Genomic DNA, 26455 nt, shown 5'->3' on the forward strand with positions numbered 1-26455 from the left:
GGGGCATGGAGTTTCGGTTTTGAAGAATGGAAGAGTTTCTGGAGCTGGATGGTGGTGATGATCACACTGTAGTTTGAATGTTTTTTTTTTAACCATTTTTTTAAAAAGATTTTATTTATTTATTTGACAGACACACAGTGAGAGGGGGAACACAAGCATGGGGAGTAGGAGAGGGAGAAGCAGGCTCCCTGCTGAGCAGGGAGCCCAACGAGGGCTCCATCCCAGGACCGTGGGATCATGACCTGAGCCGAAGGGAGACACTTAATCAGCTGAGCCACCCAGGTGCCCCCAGTTTGAACAATCTTAATGCTCCTGCACTATACATTTAAAAATGGTTAAGAAGGTAAATGTCATATTCTGTATATTCCACAATTTAAACAAAAATAGAAAAACAGACAAACAGACCAAAACCCTGGGATCAGAATCCAGATATTCTTAAATCCTTGTCAGTGTTCTGAGCTAGACTACATCTGGCCATTCCCCCATTTTTCTTCTACTTCCATTAATAAGATCTTGGGCACAGATATGAACAGGGTAGAGGCTAAAGAATAGAAGGAGGTTGGAGGAAATGGCTTAGGGCCCACCAAGGTTCAAAGAGTGACCATGGAAGAGGATTCACTTAGGAGGTTAGGAAGGAATGATTTCAGGCCGTATAAACATCTAAATCCAAAACGTGGCTGCAGTTTTATTTGTGGCAAAATAAGCCAATGGTTTTACAGTGTGAGCTACTCAGAAACTGATCCCTGAGGTAACTTTTGAGTAGTCCTAGCTAAGGAACAAATAGTCCTAGGCCAGATAACTGAGGGCTTGGGGAATCGGTCTGTGTTAAAAAGTTACGTAAGCCGAGACATTTTTAAGTAATCTGAACAAGCCTTCATTTTGTCATGCAGTTCGAGTTTAAGGTAAAGTGCATTGCTCTCTTTAAAAATATAGACTTCAGGGTGCCTGGGTGGCTCAGTGGGATAGGGCCTCTGCCTTCAGCTTAGGTCATGATCCTAGGATCCTGGGATAGAGCCCCGCATCGGGCTCTCTGCTCAGCGGGGAGCCTGCTTCCTCCTCTCTCTCTCTCTGCCTGCCTCTCTGCCTACTTGTGATCCCTGTCTATCAAATAAATAAAATCTTTAAAAAAAATAATAATAAAAATAAAAATATAGACTTCAAGCACTTTTCTAGGATTTTGTGACCCCCTATGGTTCTGGGAGCTTGGTGACTTCATGAGTTCCTAACATTGAATGTTGACTCCATTGGATGGTGGCCTGCATGGTCCTAAAAATTGTCAGGAGGCCCTGCATGCTAAGTTTTGGATTATAATCACTTGTTATCACCCTTCATTTCACAGAGCTTGGTGACTGTTAAAAACACACAGAGAGGGGCACCTGGGTGGCTCAGTGGGTTAAAGCCTCTGCCTTCAGCTCGGGTCATGATCCCAGGGTCCTGGGATCGAGCCCTGCATCAGGCTCTCTGCTCAGCAGGGAGCCTGCTTCCTCCTCTCTCTCTCTCTGCCTGCCTCTCTGCCTACTTATGATCTGTCTGTCAAATAAATAAATAAAAATCTTAAAAAAAAAAACAAAAAAAAACACAGAATTGCCGAGATAGAAAATCTGTAAAATGCTCTTTGTCTGAATCCCTGGTTGATCGATGAAGCTGAGACCCAGGGAGGTGACCCAGCCTCATGAGGTAGCATGGAAGGAGCCCACACTAGCCTGGGAGGCAGGGGACTTTCCTCCACTCTTGGAACTGCTCTTCAGCCTATTTCTGCAAAGCAGGGGTGAGGACACCAATGGTACCCACTTCAAATGAGGGCATACACATGAAAGCATTTGCAAAGTGGCAAAACAGGAGTAAGTTACTAGTATTGTTGAGTTATGAGTAATTTCATAACATACTGAATGTGTCATTATCATCATCCTCTCCCTGAACAAGGTCCACCAACATCGTCAAGATTGTTAAGTGCTAAATTGTACACGAGGCTGGGTTCCATTTTTATTCCAGAGAGAACTATATTGCATTTATCCAGGAGCTTTCTATCTCAACCAAAGACACATATGTGGGATGTAAATAGCCAAATAGATACTGATCTGCCTATTCATTTAACAGGCATGAATCCATGCATGTTTGCATAGCAGCCATGGGTCTGCTAGGCTCAGGTACTAGCAGCAAGCTGGGGGTACAGAGAGGACCATACCAGACATCATCTTTGCCTTCATGGAATTTAAGTCCAGCTGGGTTGGGGAAGAAATCAAATGAGAGAAAAGGAATTCTACAAATAACCATCATTACCTTATAATTGATGTTAAATAAAATAATATTTTTGTTAACTTACCATTTGATTTTTAAAAAGGTCTAAGGCTCTTTGAGAAGATATAACAGGTAGACCAAACCTAATCTAGGTCATCCAGCAAGGGCATTCTGAAGAAATGACATTTAAGCTGAACCCAAAGGTTCAGGTTGAAGGTTGAAGACAAGTTAGGTTCAAGAAGTACACAAAGATCTGTTCGAATAACTCTCTAGAGATGTGGCTGGACTGTAATGAGCAAAGGTGTGGGGCCATGAGGGTTAGAGGACTTGAGGCTGAGCATGAAGGACACTGGAGGCCATGGGGAGGAGTACCAAGATGAGTCATTGAAAGATTTTGAGCAAGTATGAGGACAAAATGTTTCTTCATGTTTAAGTGATCATTCTGGATATTTACAAAGAAATATTGTAGATCAGATGGAAGCATTTACAGATGAAATATTGTTTTTTTTTGTTTTTGTTTTTGTTTTTGTTTTTGTTTTGGTAGAATAATCCAAGGGTGGCAGAGAGGAGCAGATGAAACAAGTTTGGGCATGTTTCATAAGTGTCAAGACTTCGTGATGTTTACATACTAGTGTATATTTGAAAATTTCCAGAATAGCAATTTTTTTTTTTTTTTTTTTTTTTTTTTTTGGAGAGAGGGAGAGCGAGAGAGCTGGGGTGAGAGGGAGGTGAGGAGCAAATCTCAAGCAGGATCCATGCTCAGTGTGGAGCTCAGTGCAGGGCTTGGTCTCCTGACCATGAGATGACAGTCTGAACTGAAATTGAGAGTTGGACACTCAACCAACTGAGCCACCCAGGTGCCTCAATAGCAAATTTTTAAAATTAACATATGAATCCATTTTATACAAGTTCAAAGTGTGTGTATACATATGTGCCTGTGTGTGTATATAAATGTATATATGTATACATATGTATATATGTATACACACACAGATTGTAGAAAAAGTGAACTCAGCCTTCATTTAATGAAACAAAATGGTTTAACAATACAAACAAAGAAGAAATAATGTGAGCCACATACTAGCTATTGGGCTGATCCAGCTTTTTTTTTTTTCCAGTTTAGTTTTGAATTTGTTATGAAATGTTTCAGTAACAGTGGATCTGGATCCAACTGTGCCTTTTGATTGCTGTTAAAAGTCTCAAGGTCCTGGACTGGGTGTCCATTTTTATGCTAAAAGATAAAATTATCTGTGGTTTTAGCATATTCATTCTTTAACAGCCATAAACAGTCTCCCTACCTTCCCAAGAAGTATTTCTCAACCCCAAGTTGAATAACTATGTGTACCCCAAAGAAGGATTTTTAAATAGCAGTGAAGAAGACAGCCGTCTCTGGTGAGCTCTGCCCTGAGCTGCTCCCCTGCTGCCCTGTGGGATCCTTTCCTGCAGGCTGGGTCTGCCCTTTCCCACCAAGGCAGGAAGGGCCAAGATCTCCAAGCCAGCCTTTCACATCCTCTCCCTGAACCACTCTCAGCGTGGTGAGCCATCCCCCACTTGGCTTCTGAGATTTCCTGATGCTCTTTTCTTTGGAACATAAGGTCAGCCCTATTCCTGGAATTGGTGTCCGATGAATATTTTGGTTGCCTTTTTTTTCCCCTTCAAAACAAAATGTTTTCTGAATTCCTTCTTACCTTTTAAACTGGAAGGTATTATTATCTGTAGAAACTGTTTGGATACCCATTTTTGTAGCATACCATAGAATCATGGATGTCAAGGACCCTGTGGCTTGGTATGGTGTAATAATGTGAGTCCCCTGATGTGGGGATAAGGGGGTGTTCTTGTCCCCTGTTCCATAGCAAGTGAGTGGTTGAACAAGATGGGCACCGGTGTCGTACCCAACAGAACTCCCAAATCGATGTTACTTTTCGACCATAGTCCTTCCCATGATCACCTTTACCACCCGCCCCCCAAGGTTGTGAACTTTTGAGTTCTTAGTGTGTGCATGTCCAGGCATTTCATATAGATGGGGCGAGAGGCAGAGGACTTGCCTATGAGGACACTCCCCTGGGGCATAGAACCATCAGGAAGAGGGGAGCTGGAAAAACAGTGTTTAGCCCAGGACTTCTACTTGGGAAAAATTCCCAAATCATTAACCAGTAATCCTTACAACTAAAAATAACCATCACATACACAAGAAAACTGCAATGGGAAGACTATTTTTCTTGCTTGTACTTCTGTCTCTCATTTCTCATCTTCCCTTTAAATGTGTAAGTGAAATGTTCACATGTCCATGCTCTAAAAACAAAACAGTCCCATCCATTCACGCTTATAGATTATAAAAACTGGCACTACCCACAGACATTAACACAGAAAAGATATATGAAGACACACTTGTGTAAAGGCACTCCGGTTTATGTCTTTAAAGCCGATTTTTAAAAATGTTTTTCTTTCCCTTGGTTTTAGAATAATACATGCTTTCTGTTGGCTGAGTTTCCTTAACTGGCACTAAATTATCCCCAAATACTAATAATTGCAACACAGAAGAAAATACGGAGTTTGCTTAGAATTTTTGTGGTTGTGCTGAGTTTTCCCTCATGTAGCTCCAGAGAGAGAGAGAGAGACTGAGACTTGGGGAAGCCCTCACGAGTCCACAGAGCTTAAGAAGGGCCTTTCTGTGAAGTGAATCTTCCTTTGTGATACATCATCTCCTGCGAGGGATCACGAGGCTCGGTGCTGACTCAGGTGAAGTCAATGCCCTTGTCTCTGAGCTTACACAGGTGGCCAGGTTAAATAAGTGCTGAAAGGAGTTTGGTGTATTCTCCTGAGTCACCTTTGTCCGTTCAGGAGGCATTGTAAACTCGGCATTAGGGGGAGATTATAGAGTGCTTTTGTTCCTAAGCTTTATAGGAACTGAAGTGTGTGTGCGCTTGTGTGGGTTTGATCTGTCTTCACAACTCTCAGATTTCATCATCTGTGCCTTGTCTGCAGGAATTCTGTTTGCCTCTGTGCATGAAGGGAGAATCACAATTAATGCTGGGATCAAGTGTGTCCCATGTCTGCTGCCAGGCAGTTGACGAGAGCAGCACTGAATTTGACCCCCTCCATTTCCCACTCCCCTCCTGGCAGAATTCGAGATGCTGAAGGGAGGCAGTCAGCCTGAAGGAGGCTGAGGAAGTGGAGGAAAAACTGGGACCAACTCTGGATCATTAGAATTGATTTTCCAACACTGTGACGGGGAAAATCCAAAAGAAATTTACTGAAAGATCCTTTAGCAAGAGAGAAGGTTAACATGCAACCAGACAGCACTTTACTGGGACTGGAGTTCCCATGTGAGGAAATGGAGCTGCTCCACAGCCCTCTTACTGAAACTGCTAGTGCAATTAACATCTTTCAGAAATGAACCATTTCCTTACAGATAGATCAAGGCTAGTGTTTGCAGAAGACAGAAAAACACCAGCACGCTGATCCTCCCACAGACTTATTTGGTATTTTTTATCATAGTTCATGAAAGGTACTGTTCTCAGCTTCCCTCCTCCTCCTTTTAGCTCATAAGTTTACTTAGGAATACAGGTCCTAATGTTTTATTTGTGGCTGGCAGTGTGAAGGAGGTTTTTTTTTTTCCTTTTCTTCTTTTTTAAATGGAGTACTAATACCATTTGCCTCTTTAATTTCCATATCTCATCCATGAGGGTAAAGATATCAGAGGTTTTATAAAAGGAGCATGGAAACCTTTTCTGTGGGGTGATTTGCTAACTGAGATCTGTGGGTCAGAAGAGCTATCTGTTTTAAGCTGGAAAAATTCTTGTGAATAGAACTAGTATACTTTGTTTTCTTTCATGTGTCCTTTCCAGTTATCAAAGATCAATAATTTTTAGCAGTTGATGGTCAGGTTTGGTTTGGACACCACAGATAACGTGTATCCTATAAAAAGAAGGGTGTTGGCCTAGGTTCATCAGGAGGAAATAAAAGGCACTGTGTTGTGTTCTCTGGAGGACCCTTGTTTAGTACTTGCTTCCATTAAATAGCTGTATTTGGGGGGAATCACATCTGAAATGAAGAAGTGCTTTGGGCCTGTGGAGTGGCCACAGTGAGTAGAGCTTTCTTTTCCTTTAACACTCAGGAGAGCGGTAAAACCTGCCCCATCAGTCAGGGATGCTTGAGACAGTCATTTGCCAGGCATAAAACCATATTGGCCAACACAAGTGTTGTCACAAGTGCCTGACCTTGGACTTCAATCTCTGGGACTCACCTCTGACCTTTGCCTTTTTTTAAACCAACATTGTCCTATGACTTGAGACTCAGGGGAAGCTATAATGATTATAAAACACAGGAAAATCAGAGTTTTTGAAGCACTGAAAAGGAGTTAAGTAGAGGCCCACAGAAAGGCTGTTGGATTCTAATCACTAACAGCATGAAAAATAGAGCCAACAAACCCACTGTAGATTTTAGCACTGTTTCTGCCCCCTTACAGGAACTGCAACAGGACAGGGCATTTACTTTACTGGCTTTCATGAGGAGAAAATAAAGTACACCATGTACTGTGTCTCTGGAGAAACTTAAGGAATATTCTGATGTAGGTTAGTTATAAGTAACTTCTCAGTATAACTTCTCAGTTGATCCGTTGGTATTTACCAAATGTACTCATGTGCCCCCTTCTTCATGACCAGCCCCAGGAGATTAGCTTGAGCAAGTTTTGTTTCATTTTACATTTCACAAAGACAAGTCCGTGAGAGACCCAAGGAAAATGTGGCTTCTCTAGCTGAGGGATGAGGTACGGTCACCTTCATTTCAGAGTGTTAGCTCTTCTCTCCCAGAAATTTTAATGATAAATCTGAAAAGAGACAAAAGGGAAGATAAGACTGTAGAATCTTGTTAACAGCCCATGTCCATGGAGGCCGTTGGTCTCCCTTCCCACCTGATGCCATGTAGGGCATCTGGCATCCTTGACAAATCCCAGTTCTTCTTCAGATGTTTCTAGTAAGACCGTAGTGCTCTTCCTGGGAAACCCCTTTCTGTCACTTGATGGCTTTGAGTATTAAACTTTAATTGCCCTTATAAGCTTATATATGTCCCTTTAATTCCCCCTCCCTGAACATATTTCTTTTATTTAGAAGTGCCTCTTGCTGCCAACAACTCTCCTAGTATTTGAAAATTTCAACAGTGCCCCTTTATCTTCTTTCCTCCAATATAAAGACCGCCCAGTTGTTTCAAGTAAAGCAAGGTAGTCAGACTAAAGGATTCTTTAGGTTTAAGACTGGTTTCTCTCCCCCTTCTCTCAGTAGTACCCCCTGGTCCCATGGGCCTGCGAAGGAGGTGTAACGTTGGGAAGCACACAAAGTGCTGTGTATTCTTATTCAAATGAGGTCCTGGATGTCATCCTGTGATTCCTCCTGACCAGTCAATCCCCCTGGTTTCTTTAATCCAGAATCCAAATGAGAAGATTGGTTGCCTCAAGAGGAGGGTTAGCGCAGTGAAAGCAAAGGCTTCTAGTGCTAGATACGCCTGGGTTTGAATCCCAGCTTTACCACTCCTGAACTGGGTGGCATTGAACAGGTTACAGATTGGACTATTCCTCAGTTTTCCAATCTGTAAAATGGGAATGATAATCAGGGTCCCTATAAATATTATACAGAACAAATTCGAAACATTTAGGTCAATACCTGCTATAATACAAGAACATATAACATAGATATGTATATAAGGTAGTAATAATGGCTACCACTTATTAAGCTATGGCATTGACAAAAATTGTACCTTTTTTAAATTGATGCATAGTTAACATACCATATCATGTTTCAGTTTTATAACAGAGTGACTCAACAATTATATGCATTATGAAATGGTCACTACTATAAACGGAGTTACCATCTGTCACTATACCAAATGATTACAATATTATTGACTATATTCCTTATGCTTTTATGCCGTGATTTATTTATTTTATAACTGGATGTTTGTTTTTTTTTAAAGATTTTATTTATTTGTCAGAGAGGGAGAGAGAGCGAGCACAGGCAGACAGAATGGCAGGCAGAGGCAGAGGGAGAAGCAGGCTCCCTGCTGAGCAAGGAGCCCGATGCGGGACTCGATCCCAGGACGCTGGGATCATGACCTGAGCCGAAGGCAGCTGCTTAACCAACTGAGCCACCCAGGCGTCCCAAACTGGATGTTTATACCTGTCAATTCCCTTCACCTATTTTGCCTCTCCTCCCCCACTGCACCCCCTCACTGGCAACCATCAGCTAATTTTCTGTATTTAGGAGTCTTTTTCTGGTTTGGTTTTGTTTTGTTTAGATTCCACGTATAAGTGTGTCATATGGCATCTGACTTATTATACTTAGCATAATACATACTAGGTCCATCCGTGTTGTTACTAATGGCAACATCTCATTACTTTTTATGGTTGAGTGATACTCCGTTGCATATATATCCCACATCTCTATGCATTCATCCATGGATGGACACTTGGGTTGTTTCCGTATCTTGGCTGTTGTCAAAAAATGTGACAAGAAACATAGAGATGCATATATCTTTTCAAGTTAATGTTTTTGTTTTCTTTGGGTAAATACCCAGAGGCGGGATTACTGGATCATATGGTATTTCCATTTTTAATGTTTCAAGGAACTGCCATACCTTTTTCCATAGTGACTGCACCAATTTACATTCCCACCAATAGTGCACGAGGGTTCCTTTTTCTCCTTATCCTTGCCGACACTTGTTGCTTCTTGTCTTTTTGACATTAGCCATTCTGACAGGTGTGAGGTGATAGCTCATTGTGGTTTTGATTTTCATTCCCCTGCTGATGAGTGATGTTGTGCATCTTCTCATAGTCTGTTGGCCATCTGTATGTCTTCCTTGGGAAAATGTCTATCCAGGTCCTCTGACCATTTTTTAATCTGATTGTTGGGTTTTTGGTGTTGTCTAAGTTTTGTCTGTGTTTTGGATATTAACCCCTTATTGAATATATCATTTGCAAATGTCATCTCCCTTTCAGTAAGTTGCCTTTTTGTTTTGTTGATGGTTTCCCTCACTGTGCAAAAGCTTTTTAATTTTGGTGCATTTCTCATAGTTTATTTTTGCTTTTGGTTCCCTTGCCTGAGGAGACATGTTGCTAAGGCCGATGTCCAAGAGACGCTGCCTATGTTTTTTTTGAGGAGTTTTATGGTTTCAGATCTCACATTTAGATCTTTAAAACATTTTGAGTTTATTTTTATGTGTGGTAGAAGAAAGTGGTCTAGTTTCATTCTTTTGCATGCAGCTGTCTGGTTTTCCCAACACCATTTATTGAAGAGACTTTGCACATTCATAGTCCTTTGTCATAGATTGACCGTATAAGTGTGGGATTATTCTTGGGTTCTGTTCTGTTCCTTTGATCTCTGGGTCTGTTTTTGTGCCAGTACCATCCTGTTTTCGATTACTGTAGCTTTGTAGCATTATTTGAAATCTGGGATTGGGCTGCCTCCATCTCTATCCTTCTCTCTCAAGATTGCTTTGGCTGTTGAGGGTCTTTTGTGTCCATACAGATTTAAGGATTATTTGATGGTGTAACATGGAATAAATGGAAAGATAATAACAAATAAGTGGAAAGATATAACATGCTCATAGGTTAGAAGAATTAATGTTGTTGAAATGTCTATACTGCCCAAAGCAATCTACAGATAGAATGTAATCTTTATCAAAACACCAATACTGTTGTTCACAAAACGAGAGCAGATAATCCTAAAATATGTGCCATTCTTTTTTCCACTCCTACAGCTGCTCCCCGCCCAAATCCGTCTGGATCTGGATCGCTCTGTGCTTTGAGAATGGCCAGGTGGTCTACTGCCATAGGTGTGCAGATCACTAGTTCCAGGCCTGCCTAGTAAACTCTGCTCAGACCCAATCTGAACAAGCTAGAACAGCTTTCCTTCTCATGGCTCTTCCAATATTCCATGGCAACACCAGTCTATATAATAACCTGTACTTGAGAAGATTAGTTTATTTCCCCAGAGCTATTCAAAAAATACATTGTGTATCCTTCCCACCAGCCTCTAAGCCCATCCTCGCCTCATCTCAGGTTTAAATATCTGTCTCTGCCTTCTGTGGAAAAGGGACTTAGCAATGCCAAGTCAAAGTTCTGTGTCTCTCTCACCAGCTAGCTGGCTTACATGTCCCCTTGTCCCTCTTAACCATGCTCTGGGCTGGCTGGTGCTGCCAGGATAGGTCATTCCTAGGTCTGTGCCTCGCCAGTGCAGCTGGCACAAAGGGCTAGAAGGAGGTGGTTGAGGACTGGTCTTCATAAGCACGCTAGTCTCTGCCTGTTACACTGGTGACAGACCTGTGACTGCAGCAGGCACACACAGGCATGCATTTTGTCACCCCCCCATCAACTGGACACCCCAGGTGAGGTTGGCCACATAGCTGTGAACCCTTCTCCATTCTGGGTCCTGTGTTCTCTCTTGCCCTCCCTTCCCCAGCATTCTCTGTAGAGCCTTAGAATGCCTTCTTCCCATTTCGGAGCATCTCCCTGGAATATTGATGGGATGGCCTGTGGGATGGTTGGTTCCCTTCCCTTCTGATTTGCCAGCATTCACACTTTCTGCTCTTTGGTCTGAAATTGAATGAAAGGAGAAGGTAATTTTGTTTGTCCAACAGCCAACTCCAACTATTAGAGAAAATACAGTGTTTTCTCCCTCCTAGAAGAAAATCTTATTAGACTAATTGGTCTATTTATATACCAGTTGTCTTCCTCCGCAATCAGACAGATTTTGAAAGAGGAAAAAATAGCCATTACCTACATTTTAATGAGTTTTAAAGTACATTTGGATCCTGTTTTCTCAAGAGATGTTATTATACAGGGTTAGCTTAAAATCTGTCCTCTGGAACATTCGACTGCTGACAACCAAAGCCTCCTGGGGCACAGCAGAGCTTTGCGAGTGCTGCCCCTGGCACTGGGTTCACAAAGAAGTTGCCCCAGTGCACCCTTCATCCTGCACTCAGTATCTCCCTTCTGTTGTTCAAGCAGATACAACTGAATAGCAAAACCTGACTGTTACTTGTATTTCTTACTTTAAGAGGGTCTCTTAAATCTTTGCTGTCAGAAAAAACCATTTTCCAGAGACCATCCTAACAACCCCACTGTTGGAAACTGTGAAAGCAGAAACAGACCTTGTTGTGTCTTTCGTGGCCACAAAGTCGAGTAGCAGGGAAAGCCAGATGAGCCTCGGGGTCAAGGCTGCCGTCAGACTTCACTCTCGGAGGTGTGCTGTCCATGCCTCTGGCTTTAGGTGGAACAGGATGGACCTACAATGGTTTAACAAGATGCTTACTAGTGCATTTATTGAGGGCTTGTTTTGTGCCAGGCATTTTCTTGTCATAACAGCCTTATGAAGTACAGGAAGATCTCCGTTTTATAATTGAGGAATCTGAGGCCCAGAGAAGGTAAGAAATTTGTGCAAGGTCACACAGCTCACTGGTACACGAACACACAGAGTCAAACTGCAGAGCCTAACCAGTTAACCTCTGTGCCCCCATCAAAGGAGCTCTTCTGTCCTTTCCTTGGTGTGCAGGAGGCTTCCCAGGACATTCTTGTACAAACCTGGTCTATGTTTCCCTGGAGAGCTACCTTCAAGAGGACACAGATCTGTTTTCCCCTGTAGACCTACCTTTTCCGCAGCCGTGAAAGAACCATTAAGCCTCTATGTATCTCCGATTGCTTTGGTAGTGAAATTCCACGTTAATGAGGACCCCAAAAGGAAGAGTACGAGTTGAATGCATGCATTCTTGACCCCTCTCCTGTCCCCGCTCTCCAGTTACCTTGACACATTCGGGGTGGAAGCAGAGTTTCCACCCTGGCCTTCTCACTTACTCTTTGCAGCTTATAAAGCACTTTTATTGACCCTAGAAAACATTCTGCTTCCTTTAGTAAATGTGTCCAGAATCTTTCCTGAAGTCACTTTCTTTCCTTCGTTGGCTGACTTCCTCATTTGGACCACGGTCGGGGAAAAGGTCGGTTGAGGCGAGGCAGGTTTACGTGTGACCTTAGACATGGATGGATGATTGCTTCAAACATTGTTGGTAACTTGTTCAGCATTTGGGTCCCATTAGGGACATAGGCAAACAGAGGACGTTTTCTGCAAGAAGGATCATGCATCACTTCACGGCAGCGGGAATGCAGCATGTAGGGAGAGTCTTGTACCTGGCCTAGGGCAGCAAGTCCCCCTCCTCCTAGCCCTGCACACCTCTAACAGGATGCACCGTCAGAGCTTTCAGGACTGGGCTAGTGATAAATGTTCCCTTAACTCCCCATCTTTGTATCTTTGGAGCAGTAGTCATGAAGAGAGGCTAAATGTTCCTCCTCGCAGTGGTACCTGTCCTGGCTTCTGTTTCATGGTATTCATCCTTCCTGCCTTTTAAAAAATTTATTTAATTATTTAATAATTATTTAAGTATAGTTGACACACAGTGTTATGGTAGTTTAAGGTGTACAACATAAATGATTTGACAAGTCTCTGTGTTCTACTCTGCTTGCCACAAGGTGAGCTCATGTCTGTCACCATACGACACTATTACAATACTACTGATTTGGGTCGCTCTGCTATCTTTTATCACTGTGACTTCTTCGTTCCATATCTCCCGCTACCCTTCACCCATTTTGCCCATCCCCCACAGGACCTCCCCCAATCCCTCACCTCCCCGGGCAACATCAGTTTGTTCTGTTTTTATGGGTCTGTTTCTGCTTTTTGTTTTAATTTTTAGATTCTACATATAATTGAAATCATAGGATATTTGTCTTTCTCTGAGTTCTTTCACTTATCATAATACCATCTAAGGTCCATCCATGTTGTCACAATGTTGTCACAAATGGTAAGGTCTCATTCTTTTTTATGGCTGAGGAATATCTCAATGTACATATATACCACTCCTTACCCATTCACCTCAGTGGCCACTTGGTTGCTTCCATATCTTTGCTGTTGTAAATATTGCTACTATAAACATAGAGGTGGCATCTAGCTTTATGAATTTGTGGGGTTTTTTTTTTTTGTTTTCTTTGGGTAAATACCCAGAAGTAGAATTATGAGGTCTTACGGTATTTCTATGTTTTTTAAGATTTTATTTATTTATTTATTTGACTGAGAGAGAGTGAGTGACAGAGGGAACACAAGCAGGGGGAGTGAAGAGGGAGAAGCAGGCTTCCTGTGGAGAAGGGAGCCTGATGTAAGGCTCGATCCGAGAACCCTGAGAACATGACCTCAGCCAAAGGCAGACGCTTAACAACTGAGCCCCACAGGCGCCCCTCGTGTTTCTGTTTTTAACATTTTGAGGAAACTCCATACTGTTTTCCACAGCAGCTGTACCAGTTTACATTCCTGCCAAGAGTGTGTGAGGGTTCCTTTCCCCCCACATCCTTACCAACACTTGTTATTTCTTGTGTTTTTGATTCTCATTGTGGTTTTGATTTTCATTTCCCTAATGATTAATGATGTTGAGCATTTATTCATGTGTCTATTGGCCATCTGTAAGTCTTTGGAGAAATGTCTATAAAAGTTCTCAGCTCATTTTTAATTGGATTTTTGGTTTTCTGGTGTTGTGTTGTGTGCGTTCTTTCTATAGTTGAGATACTAACCCTTCATTGGATATATCATTTGCAAATATCCTCTCCCATTCAGTAGGTTGCCTTTTCATTTTGTTGATGGTTTTCGCCACTGTGCAAAAGCTTTTTATTTTAATATAGTCTCAATGATTTATTTTTGCTTTTGTTTCCCTTGCCTGATGAGACATACCTAGAAAAATGTTGTGAAGGCCAGTATCAAAGAGATTACTATCTATGTTCTCTTCTAGGGGTTTTATGGTTTCAGGTCTGACATTTAGGTCTTTAACCCATTTGTTAGTTTATTTTTGTATATGGTGTAAGAAAGTGGTCCAGTCTCGGGACGCCTGGGTGGCTCAGTTGGTTAAGTGACTGCCTTCAGCTCAGGTCATGATCCTGGAGTCCCGGGATTGAGGCCCATATCGGTCTCCCTGCTCAGCAGGGAGTCTGCTTCTCCCTCTGACCCTCCCACTTCTCATGCTCATTCTCTCTCTCACACTCTCTCTCTCAAATAAATAAACAAAATCTTTAAAAAAAAAAAAAAAAGTGGTCCAGTCTCATTCTTCTGCATGTAGCTATCTAGTATTCCCAGAGCCATTAAAGAGACTGTCTTTTCCCCATTGCACTACCTCTTTGTCATAGATCAATTGACCGTATAAGCATGAGTTTATTTCTGAGCTCTCTATTCTGGCCTTTTGAAGTACGGGTCTGGTTTTGTGTTAGTACCATACCATTTGATAGATTTGCAGCATATCTTGAAATTTGGGAATGTGACACTTCAGCTTTGCTCTTCTTTCTCAAGATGACTTTGGCTATCCAGGGTCTTTTGCGCTTCCATACAAATTGTAGGATTGTTTTAGTTCTGTGGGAAAAAATTCTGTTAATATTTTGGTAGGGATTTCACTAAATCTGTAAATCACTTTGGGTAGTGTAGACAGTTTAACAATATTAGTTCTTCTGATCCATGAGCATGGAATATCTTTCCAGTTGTTTGTGAGGTCTTCAGTTTCTTTCATCAATATTTTATACCTTTCAGAGTATAGGTCTTTGACCTCCTGGTTAAGCTTATTCCTAGTGATTTTATTCTTTTTGATGCAATACTAAATGGAATTGTTTTCTTAATTTCTCTTTCTGCTACTTTGTTATCAGTATATAGAAATGCCAACGGGGGTACCTGGGTGGCTTAGTGGGTTAAAGCCTCTGCCTTCAGCTCAGGTCATGATCCCAGGGTCCTGGGATGGAGCCCCACGTCGGGCTCTCTGCTCAGCAGGGGGCCTGCTTCCTCCTCTCTCTCTGCTGCCTCTCTGCCTACTTGTGATCTCTGTCCGTCAAATCAATAAATAAAATCATTAAAAAAAAAAGAAATGCCAATGGATTTCTGTGTGTTAATTTTGCATCCTACGACTTTACTGAATTTATTATTTTTCATAGGCTTTTTTTGGTGGAGTCTTCGGGATTTTCTATATGTAGTAACATGTCATCTGCAAATAGTAACAGTTTAACTTCTTCCTTGACAATTTAAATGCCTTGTATTTCTTTTTTCTTGTTAATTGCTGCCACTGGAATTTTCAGTACTATGCTGAATGAAAGTGGTGAGAGTGGACATCCTTGTCTTGTTCCTGATCTTAGAGGAAAAGCTCTCAGTTTTTCCCTACTGACTTACATTAACTGAGGGTTTCTTATATGTGGCGTTTGTTTGTTTGTTTTTTTAAGATGCTTAATGTACTGAACCAGCCAGGCGTCCCACAAGCCCCCTTTTTTTTTTTTTTTAAGATTTTGTTTATTTATTTGACAGAGATCACAAGTAGGCAGAGACAGGCAGAGAGAGAGAGGGGGAAGCAGGTTCCCTGCTGAGCAGAGAGCCTGATGTGGGGCTTGATCCCAGGACCCTGAGATCATGACCTGAGCCAAAGGCAGAGGCTTAACCCACTGAGCCACCCAGGTGCCCCCTGTGGCCTTTATTTTGTTAAGGCATGTTCCCTCTAGCCCCACTTTGTTGAGAGTTTTTATCATGAACATATGTTGAATTTTGTCAGATGCTTTCTCTGCATCTATTGAGATAAGATTTTTTTCATTTTGTTAATTGATTTGCAAATATTGACCCATCAGTACATCTCCAGAATAATTCCACTCAATCGTGGTGAATGATCTTTTTAGTGGATTGTTGAATGCCGTTTGCTAATATTTTGTTGAGGACTTTTGCATCTATGTTCATCAGGGATATTGGCCTATAGTTCTCTTTTTCTGTATTGTCTAGTCTGGTTACGGTATCTGCGTAATGCTGTCCTCGTTGAATGTATTTGGAAGCTTTCCTTCATTTTATGGAATAGTTTGAGAAGAATAGATATAAAATTTTCTTTAAATATATGGTAGAATTCATGTGTGAAACCACCTGGTCCTGGACTTTTGTTTATTGGGAGTTTTTTTTATTACTAGTTCAATTTCATTAGTAGTAATTGGTCTGTTCAGATTTTCTATTCCTGATTCAGTTTTGGAAGATTATATGTTTCTAGGAATTTATCCATTTCTTCTAAGTTGTCCAATCTGTTGGCAAATAATTTTTTTTGTAGTAGTCTCTTACAACTCTTTGTATTTATATGGTGTCAGTTGTGACTTCTCTCTTGTTTCTGATTTTTAGGGGTCCTCTTTTTTTCTTAAGGAGTCTAGCTAAAGGTTGATTAATTTTGTTTATCTTTTCAAAGAGCCAGCTCTTGGTTTCTTTGATCTTTCCTATTGTTTTTATAGTCTATGTTTTATTTATTTCTGCTCTAATTACTTCTTTCCTTCTACTAACTTCAGGCTTTGTTCTTCCTTTTCTAGTTCCTTTAGTTATTGTATAAGTTTAAATAGTTGGAGATTTTTCTTGTTTCTTAAAGTAGGCCTGTATTTTTAGAAATTTCCCTCTTGAAACTGCTTATGCTGTGGCCCAAAGATTTTGTTCTACTGTATTTTATCTTCAGGTTTTTTTTAAATTAATTCTTATATGCTTAGTAGCATGTTGCTTAGCTTGACATGTTTGTGTTTTTTCCATTTTTTTTTTCTTATGATTGATTTCTAGTTTCATACTGTTGTGGTCAGAAAAGATGTAGGAAGGATTTTAATCTTCTTAAATTTATTGAGACTTGTTTTGTGGCCTAATGTGATCTATCTTAGGGAATAGTCTTTGTGCACCTGAAAAGAATGTATTCTGTTGTCTGAAAAGAGTATATTCTGTTGTTTTGAGATGGAATGTTTTATATTTATCTGTTAAGTCCATCTGGTCTAATGTGTCATTCCTTGTTTTATTATTTATTTTCTGAATGGATGATCTACCCATTGACATAAGTGGGGTGTTATAGTTCCCTGCTATTATGGTATAACTGTTAATTTATCCCTATATATAGGTTTTGGTGTGAGGCTCATATAACATCCTAAATATACAGCAGTCCATATTCAGTTGATGGTCACTTAAGTTCAAACATACTCTTTTTTTTTTTTAATTCTTGGATATCAGGCCTTTATCTGTAATGTCATTTGCAAATATCTTCTCCCATTCTGTGAGTTGCCTCTTAGTTTTGTTGACTGTTTCCTTTGCTGTACAGAAGCTTTTTATCTTGATGAAGATCCAAAAGTTCATTTTTGCTTTTGCTTCCCTTGCCTTTGGAGACATCACATCATTAGCCGTCGGGGAAATACAGATCAAAACCACAATGAGAAACCACCTTATACACCAGTTAGAATGGCAAAAATTAATAAAACAGGAAACAACAAAAGTTGGCGAGGATGTGGAGAAAGGGGAACTCTCTTACACTGTGGTGGGAATGCAAGCTGGTACAGCCACTCTGGAAAACAATATGGAGGTTCCTCAAGGTGTTAAAAATAGAGCTACCCAACAATTGCACTACTAGGTATTTATCCCAAAGATACAGATGTAGTGAAAAGAAGGGCCATATGCACCCCAATGTTCAAAGCAGCAATGTCCACAATAGCCAAGGAATTGAGATGCCCTTCAACAGATGAATGGATAAAGAAGATGTGATACATATAGACAGTGGAATATTATTCAGCCATCAGAAAGGATGAACACCCACTATTTGCATCAACATGGATGGAACTGGAGCAGGTTATGCTAGGTAAAGTAAGACAAGCAGAGAAAGACAATTATCATATGGTTTCACTCATGTGGAACATAAGCAATAGCACAGAGGACCATGGGAGAAGAGAGGGAAATCCAAAAGGGGAGAAATCAGAGAGGGAGATGAACCATGAGAGACTATGAACCCCAGGAAACAAACTGAGGGTATCAGAGGGCAGGAAGGTGTGGGGATGGGGTAACAGGGTGATGGATATTAAGGAGGGCACATGTTGGATGAGCATGGGGTATTATATGCAACTAATGAGTCACTAAACACTGCATCAGGAACTAACGATGTACTATACAGTGGCTAACTGAACATAATTTAAAAAATAGGGTTATTTATTTGAAAGAGAGAAAGCAAGAGACAGAGCACGAGTGGAGAGGGGGAGAGGGAGAGGCACACTCCCCACTAAGCAGGGAGCCCACTGTGGGACTCAATCCCAAGACCCTGTTATCATGACTTGAGCCAAAGGCAGACACTTAACTGACTGAGCTACCCAGGTGCCCCAGTTCAAACATATTCTAAAAGATTTTTTTACTCCCCATTCCATGTTTTATATATATGTAGTCACATTTTACATTTTTTTAAATTTATAATTTTCTTCTAATTATGGCCTTTTCTTTTGCACTTAAAAAAGTCCCTTTAAGGGGCACCTGGGTGGCTCAGTGGTTAAAGCCTCTGCCATCGGCTCATGTCATGATCCCAGGGTCCTGGGATCAAGCCCCACATTGGGCTCTCCGCTCAGCAGGGAGCCTGCTTTCTCCTCTCTCTGCGCCTGTCTCTCTGACTACTTGTGATCTTTGTCAAATAAATAAAAATCTTAAAAAAAAAAAGTCCCTTTAACATTTCTTGTAAGGCCAGTTCAATGTTGATGAACTTCTTTAACCTCTGTTTGGGAAATTCTTTGTCTCCAATTCTGAATCTTGCTGTTTAAAGTATTCTTGGTTTTAGGTTTTTACCTCAGCACTTTGCAGGCCAGAAGAGAGTAGCATGATATATGCAAAGTTTCTGCTAAAAAAAAAACTAATTACCTCATGGGGTTTCCCTTGTAAGTAACTAGCTGCTTCTCTCTTGCTGCTTTTAAAATTCTCTATTTTTAATCCTTGACATTTTAATTATGTGTCATAATGTGAGCCTTCTTAGGTTCATCTTGTTTGCAGTACTCATTGCTTCCTGGAACTGGATGTCTGTGTTTTTCCCCAGGTTAGGGAAGTTTTCAGCTATCACTTCTTCAAATAAGTTTCTGTCCCTCTCTCTTTCCTCTCTTTTTCTGGGACCTCATAGTGCGAATGTTTGTTTGCTTGATGCTGTCTAAGAGATCCCTTAATTTGTCATTTTTAAAGATTCTTTTTTCTTATTTGCTGTTCAGCTTGGGGTTTTCCTTTATCATTTGCTAGATCACTGATCCATTCTTCTGCATCTGCTAATGGACTATTGATCCCTCTCATGTACTTTTCCTTTATTTTTCAGCTGATTTTTTAATATTTTCTATTTCTTTGTTGAAATCCTCATTTCATCCATTCTTCAGTCCAGTGAAAATCTCTATATTACATTAAACTCTTTATCAGCATATCGCTTATCTCCATTCCATTTAGTTCTTTTTTGAGGTTTTTGTCCTGCTCTTTCATTTGGAACATATTCCTCTGTTTCATTTTGCTTGACTTTCCATTAATTTTTATGAATTAAGCAGAATAGCTACTTCTCCTGGAGCTGAAGGAATGGTCTGTTGTAGGGTTGTCCCCCTATAGACTATGTATACCTGGTGACTTTAGTTGGTTCACTGGAGAGGTTAGGGTGGGCTGGGAGTCCTGGGGCACTCCATGTTGGGGTGCCCTACTGGGATGGCAGGAGTTGAAGTGGGTTTGGACTGGGACAGTCCTGCGGCTCTTTATGCAGAGGGTGCCCTGGCAGGACAGCTGGCATGGGTTGGGGCCCTCCCAGAGAGCAGAAGGCACTCTAGCAGGATAGCTGAAGCTGGTGCAAGGCAGGGGGTCCCCAAGTATTCGGCACAATAGGCACCTGTAGCCAAGGCTGTTGCTGCCCAAGGTGCTCTAACAGGGGGGCCCTGGTTGGGCTGCTGGAACGGAGTTAGAAGGTCCCAGAGCACTTTGTACTGGGGGAGCCCTAGCAAGTCACCTGGAAGCAAAGTGGTGTGGCCTGGAGTGTCTCAGGTATGGTGTGCTGTGTCACCTTGGCAGGAAGTCTGGAACTGTAGTAAGTGTTGACCACAGGTACCCTGGGGGCTGCCTTGCTGGGGCCACCCTGGACCAAGGGCCTGGGGTTCACTGAGGTGTCAGGCTCACTAGGGCACTGGACCTTGCTCCTCTCCATGCTACCAAGGTGGAGGGGGACTGCACTCATAATACTCGCCAGCCCCTCCAGCCTGGAGAGATTTCTAGCATGTCTCCTGCCATTTGTCAAGCTTCTAGGGCTGAATGCTTTATATTCTAGTTGTACTCTTAAATGATTTTTTTTCTGTGCTCCAGGGCAATTGAATCTACTCAAAGTCTCTCAATACTATTCCTCCCCACTTCGGTTTGCAACATTGAGTGTTCCCTTTATGAGCATGTTACCCTGTCTCCATCTAGCTTGTGTTGTGCAGAAGCTGTTCGGTCAGCCCTCAGTTCCTCTCCAGGGAAAACTACTTTATAAAATAGGTGTAGATTTGATATGTCCAGGGATGAGGGGAGTTGGGGGTCTTCCTAGGTTGCCATCTTGAACCAGAAGCCCTGCCCTGGCTTTTCTGTCCCTGTGCCAGGGCTCAGAACCATGCAAAGTCAGTGAGTGAAGCCCGCTAGCTGTGAGGCAGTGTGGAGTGGTGGGGCATGTGGCTGACCAGGGATCATATGCTCCATCTGAAAAAGCAGCCACTGCTGGACTCTAGGCCCTGTATATCAACCAGGGCAAGTTTAGTGTTCTAGAGTATTCTATTTTCCAAGAGAAAGTGAAAAACTTGACTCTTAAAACATGCTGTGTGAGCCAAATAAGATGTCTGAGGCCTGGGGCTGGTCTTCCTTCTATACTTTTCCCTAGTCTTGCCTGCCCTACCAGCTTCATCTCTTACCCTCTCACCAAATGTTGCTATCTCAGATCTCTAATCCTTGCCTGCACCCTGGATTTACTTGACTAGTCATTTCCATGGGGGATGTCTGCACACTTCAGATGCAAAGCTGAGCTCAGCCTCCCAGATCTGCACCCTGTCAGGTCTTGAGAAATGCTGGATGTTTTCGTTCCATTCCCCCAAAACACTGCTATTACTAATGTTACTGCTTCTGTGGTTAATGCTACCAGTAAATGATTGCCCTTTTTTTGTTACTGATGTCTGTTATCCAGTACCAACCCTCCAGCGGTCAGCCAGAGCAGACCGTGTGACCCTGCACTCCTGCTTACCCTCGCTGCAAGGCCAGCCAGTGGGGATTGTATTCCTTCTTCTTCCGCAAGCCCTCTAGGACTTGCTCCTATCTTTGCCTTCCCACTAACCAGAAACCTTGATTGTTTCTGAACTTGTCCAGTCCTCTCAGCTATTTTCTCCACCTCTTAACTGTCCACCCGCCACCAATAATCTTACCTCCTCCTTCAGGACGTACCCAGTACACTGTGGCTGGAGCCTCACTCACCTCTCTCTAGGACTCCGGTGGCTCTCCTAGGCTAGCCCTCCTGGCTCTCCACCCCTCCCCTGGCTCCCCAACCATCCCCACGTGCCAGTCACACCACACTATATGTTCCTCTGCACCTGTGCTGGCTTTTGGGCATGACTGTCTTCTTCCTTCAGGCCTGTGTTCTTTCCCTTCATCCCCCTCCTCTCTTGTCAAGTGCCACCGAGGAGTCGTGACCAGCCCCTCTTCAAAGCCGCCACGCCTTCTCTTTTCATTTCACCCAGCTGTGATTGCCACAAAGCTTGCTGGCCTCTTCCCCCTTCACTCAATCAGCTCCTTCGTGGACAGGCACTGTCTTTGCCATCTCTGTCCCCACAACAGCTGGTACACGGCCTTGCATGCACTAGACACCACGTAAACCTTTGTAAATTGATCCCCCTTTTATACTGGAGAATGGCTGTGTCTGACGGGCTCAGAACAAGATACTAAAAGTCAAAACTAAACTGTCTGGTTATTCAGAAGGACCTACCAGAACCCAGAGAAGGTATCAGGCTAGTGAAAGGGTTATTCTGACGGTCTCCCTTTCCAGGGATGCGTTTAGAGGAAGAACAGCCGTGATTTGGTCTCCTTTCCCTCACGCCCAGTGCCTCTCCACAGTGCCCCTTGGAAGTCTGGCTTCAATGCCTGGGGCAAAGAAAAATGGACAAAGTCTGCTGGACACTGGGCTTCTGCCACTCTGGCAGCGAGAGCCAGGCACTGTTCCTTTTGCCCAGAACAAGTTGTACCCGCACACTCACAAGATGTCCTCTGCTCTCCTCATTGGCAGGCCTGGGAATTTCCTACAAGCCACTGGGGTCTGTTCTACCATCCTTGTACTCTAAGGTTTCCTGCAGCATTGTTTGTTAATTAGCTCTTAGAATAGATGTCTGTCCTATTAGGGATTGGATCCCTGTGCTTGTTTCTCTTGTGTACGTATTTCCCCCTTCCTTTCTGAGTGCACAGGCTGATCCAAGAGAACCTACGCAGCATGAACACCTCGCACTCACAGAACTGAGCTAAATGCTTGGACCTGTGCCACTCTAAAAGCCCCTCAGACTTTCGGGCTGCATCTCCACTCCAACCCTACCTATGGCCCTGAATTCTTTGTCTGTAGGAGGGAGGAAAAGCTGTTAAACCCCACTGGTGTCTGCATTTTTTCTTGGCTCCCTTGGAGGGCTGTTCAGCATGTTCTGAGGTCTCTCCTGTCAGCTACGCTTAGGGAGTTCTGCAGCCTTCTCCCCACCCCAGGGTCACCAGTGGAGGCTTTGCAGCTCTGGACCCCTGGCCAGGCCGGGATGCTGCCTCCCAACACTGTCTTCAACCACAGCGGCTTTTTATTTACTCTGAATATTCCACAGCAGAGCGAGAGCTTTTCTCTTGTTCTCACAGATCAAACTTGCTTAAAGATAACTTGATTTAAATGTTACCACAAAACTTCTTAATCCAAGGCCATTTTTACCTTGAATTATTATTTTAAATCAGCTTGAGTGTCTTTAAAATTGAAAAATCACATTCTGGCCCTGAAAAGCAAATTATCCTGTGCGAATCCTTGGTTTGGACAGGATCAGAACACCTTACAGGCCTTTTTGTCAAAGACGATTTAGTTCCAAATATCCTGATAGGAGCTCAGCCTAAGGGAAGTTACCCAATTGGTATATATACAGAGGATTTATCTACACATTGCTTAAATGGTCTATGTAGGAAGCTTCTCAGTCATTCACCATTTCAAAATAGAAGGGTAGGAGAAGAGAGCATCTTTGTTGCATGAAGAAAAGTGGCCAACTTTGGGTTTTTTTACTCTCGCAGCTTCTTCCCACAGATCTTCAAAATAATGACCCTCACTCTTCTCTCTGTGGTCTTGTCAGAGAGTAGGAACCCTGGCCGGCTGGTCAGGTCCTCAGAAAATGGCACAGCTGTTCTTAAAAGTAGCCCTATTCATAAGCTGTGGGCTGTCGGCAACTGCAGTGTTGGAGAAAGGCACACTATTTTATAAAGAGTTTTTCTTTAAAAGGGAAAGAAAAATACATGGTATTTACAGTGAAGAAAACTGGACCCTTCAGCTTTATTTTAGCGGCCACGTCTGAAATGGAAGTGGCAAAGGCCATAAATACACACAAGCAATTGCGCCTTTCAGGGATGACTCATGCTGGCGGTGCCCATAATGGAAAATTCATCCAGTTAAGCAAGATCAGCCAGAAAGCTTCACACAGGCTCCTCTGCCAGGGCTAATGTCTACCATCTTGTGACCTAATTGTTGTATGTTATTGAATGATCAACTCTCTTTCTTCCCCTCTCAGTTCATGACCAAGAACCCCACCATGCGCCTGGGCAGCCTTACGCAGGGCGGAGAGCATGCCATCTTGAGACATCCTTTCTTTAAGGAAATCGACTGGGCCCAACTGAACCATCGCCAAGTAGAACCACCTTTCAGACCCAGAATCGTAAGTGTTTAAGACCATCAGAGTAGACTTTCCTCTTTCTTGAAATGTCTCCGTGTTCTACCAAAATCTGTTGTCCCCTATGGAATAACTGAACCAGAAGTTCAGCCTCACCCCTGCAAGGTGGGCTCACCCAGGAGGAGGCTGGCCCTTGAGGCAGCCTCTCTCTCCTTCCAGGTTACTTCTCTCAAATTTTTCACCTCTTGCTTGCTCTGGAATCCATTCTCCCTTAACCTAAACTTTCTGGAGCGTAAAAGACCTAAAACTTCCTAGGTTTCCCCAAAAGATTGGGGCTGAGAAATTCATCATTCTTAAAGTTTCCTCACATACCCCCGGTACCTTTCCCAAGCCTTCAAGGAAGTAGAAAAGGCATGAAATGCTACCCATCTCACTGAACCTGGCTCCTTGGCTTGGAGAGCCTGGGTCTGGATCAGCTACTGCTGCCCAGACCTCAGGCCAAATCCCTTTGACTCGAGAAATACCAGGCACGCCAGGGGTACCTTCCCAAGCAAGGTAGCTGAGGGGGCACTCCTGAGGGTGGTCTAGCTCTGCCTTTGGGTCAAGAGATCCACAGTGGAGAAAGCAGAAACATATCTTCAACTTAGACCTCTCATTTTTCTTACCTAACAATGGCAGAAGTGAGCTTTCCAGCATTAGTTTATAAAGATGTAAAATATCAACATTTCCAAACATACAGTCAGCTTAATCTGTAACAGCCCCCAAGGTTGAGCACCAGGCACCCAGCTGTCAAGCCACTTCCTTTACCAGGCCTCCCCTGCCAATGCCTCAGGGAGGAGGGAAGGCTTTGCCAGCGAGACAACAGGAAGCCAACTGGTGAGTAAAGCAAGAGGCAGTTGCTTCCTAAACTCTGTGCTTCCATGTCTTTCAAGAAAATCTCTTCAAACCTAGAGTCTTATGTATAAGCAATTGGTGAGGCAAGTGTGAACTTACACTCTGTTGACAACCAAGTGTGTGTGTCCCTCAGTAGAGCCCGTTGAGAAGTGGCACTTTGGTGAAATGCCAACTAAAGGGTGATTGAGAGGGCTGGATCAGGTGACCAAAGTAATTGCTTTGCCTCCTGGCCTGAGGCGGGCCTTCTCGGCAAGATTTCCATGGGTTAGTGAAGTGGGGGTTCCCAAATGCCCATAACAACACACAGCACAGCAAAATTACTACAATGCGCTTAGTCCTAATGGTTCTAACTGTAAATACTGTGGCTCCCAGGGCCGTAGAACCCTTCTGACCTCCCCGGAGAGGGTGCAGGCCCAGGGAAGAGGAGAAAGCCTCCTGTGCCTAAAATCTGACCCTTGTTTCCTTTTGACAGAAATCCCGAGAAGATGTCAGTAATTTTGACCCTGACTTCATTAAGGAAGAGCCAGTTTTAACCCCAATTGATGAGGGACATCTTCCTATGATTAACCAGGATGAATTTAGAAACTTTTCCTTTGTGTCTCCAGAATTGCAACCTTAGCCTTATGGGGAATGAAAGGCATGCTATGAGAATCACAAGCAGATCCAGACTTTCCAGGAATTTCCTTTGTGGGGCATTCCCCAGTATCAGCCTTAGAACAAGAACCTTACCTTCAGAGCGCAGGTGGAAAGGAGGTCAGGATGTCAGCTCTTTCAAGTCCTCACGAAGCCAGGGTGCTAGAAAGAGTGGATACTGAAATGAGATTTCATGAAGAAGTATACTGCTCAACCTAGGAGTTTCCACGGTTCCTCTGGGCTTGGGATATTAGAAGGAACCAACACAAGAGAAGGTGTGAAGAATCAACTCGATCCTAGAAATTCTGAGCCAACGGGCTTTTCACTTCAACAGGCAAATCAAGACTTGGTCTGGGCCATCCTGTGCTCTTCTTAAGCCAGTGAGCACCGGATACCAGCAGACTGCAAGAAGTCTGTAAATGCTAATGAAGTATTTGAAGGTAAGGAAATGAATGGCTTTCCAAGCAGAATGATTTACTCTGAAGAAACAAAACTCACAGCGTAAAGCCCTGTTTTGAAAACAGATGTTGGGCACCAAGACAACTGTTCCAGCTTATTCTCTTATCCTCACTTGAACGGATATTTATTGAGTGCCCAGTGAGACGGAGCCACTTCTCAGCGTGGGATGATGTGTTGATCCTGCACCACACTCAGTGAAGAATCGCACGCCACTCATGTCAGTGACCAGACTTACGGCTTACACATTAGCAGGTTATTTAAGTTATATTTTAAGAGACAAAAATGTTTGGTATGCATTTTAATAATTAGAAATGACTCTTACAAACAGGACATTTACCGAAGGACCTTAGAATATGTACTCATATATGCAGCTGGAGAATTTTGTCTGTCTGGAAATAAATGCATTTTGTAGCAAAAGCAAACTTTCTGTCTAGGATGATTTGTCCCATCCCCACTAGGAGATGAGAGATCTAAAAGGTTTTGAGCAGAATGGCTAGAACTCCTAAAGTAAATTCCTGG

The 26455-nt window shown here is 42.8% G+C and overlaps 1 protein-coding gene across 2 annotated transcripts in view; it reads left to right on the forward strand.

The window, feature by feature from the left end:
* PRKCH (protein kinase C eta) overlaps nt 1–26455 on the forward strand; it is a 249476-nt gene that overhangs the window by 202834 nt on the left and 20187 nt on the right. Inside the window, exons 13-14 of one of the 2 annotated variants that reach the window (XR_007128580.1) lie at nt 23852–23995; nt 25317–26097. Coding sequence is in view for 1 of the 2 variants with exons in the window: in XM_047736289.1 (XP_047592245.1) it covers nt 23852–23995; nt 25317–25463 (291 nt within the window). In the remaining variant the exon portion in view is untranslated. Of the gene's footprint in view, nt 1–23851; nt 23996–25316; nt 26359–26455 lie in introns of those variants that run through there. The other variant, XM_047736289.1, reaches the window with a different exon arrangement.

Source organism: Lutra lutra, chromosome 7, assembly GCF_902655055.1.
Source record: "Lutra lutra chromosome 7, mLutLut1.2, whole genome shotgun sequence".
NCBI classification, from domain to species: domain Eukaryota; kingdom Metazoa; phylum Chordata; class Mammalia; order Carnivora; family Mustelidae; genus Lutra; species Lutra lutra.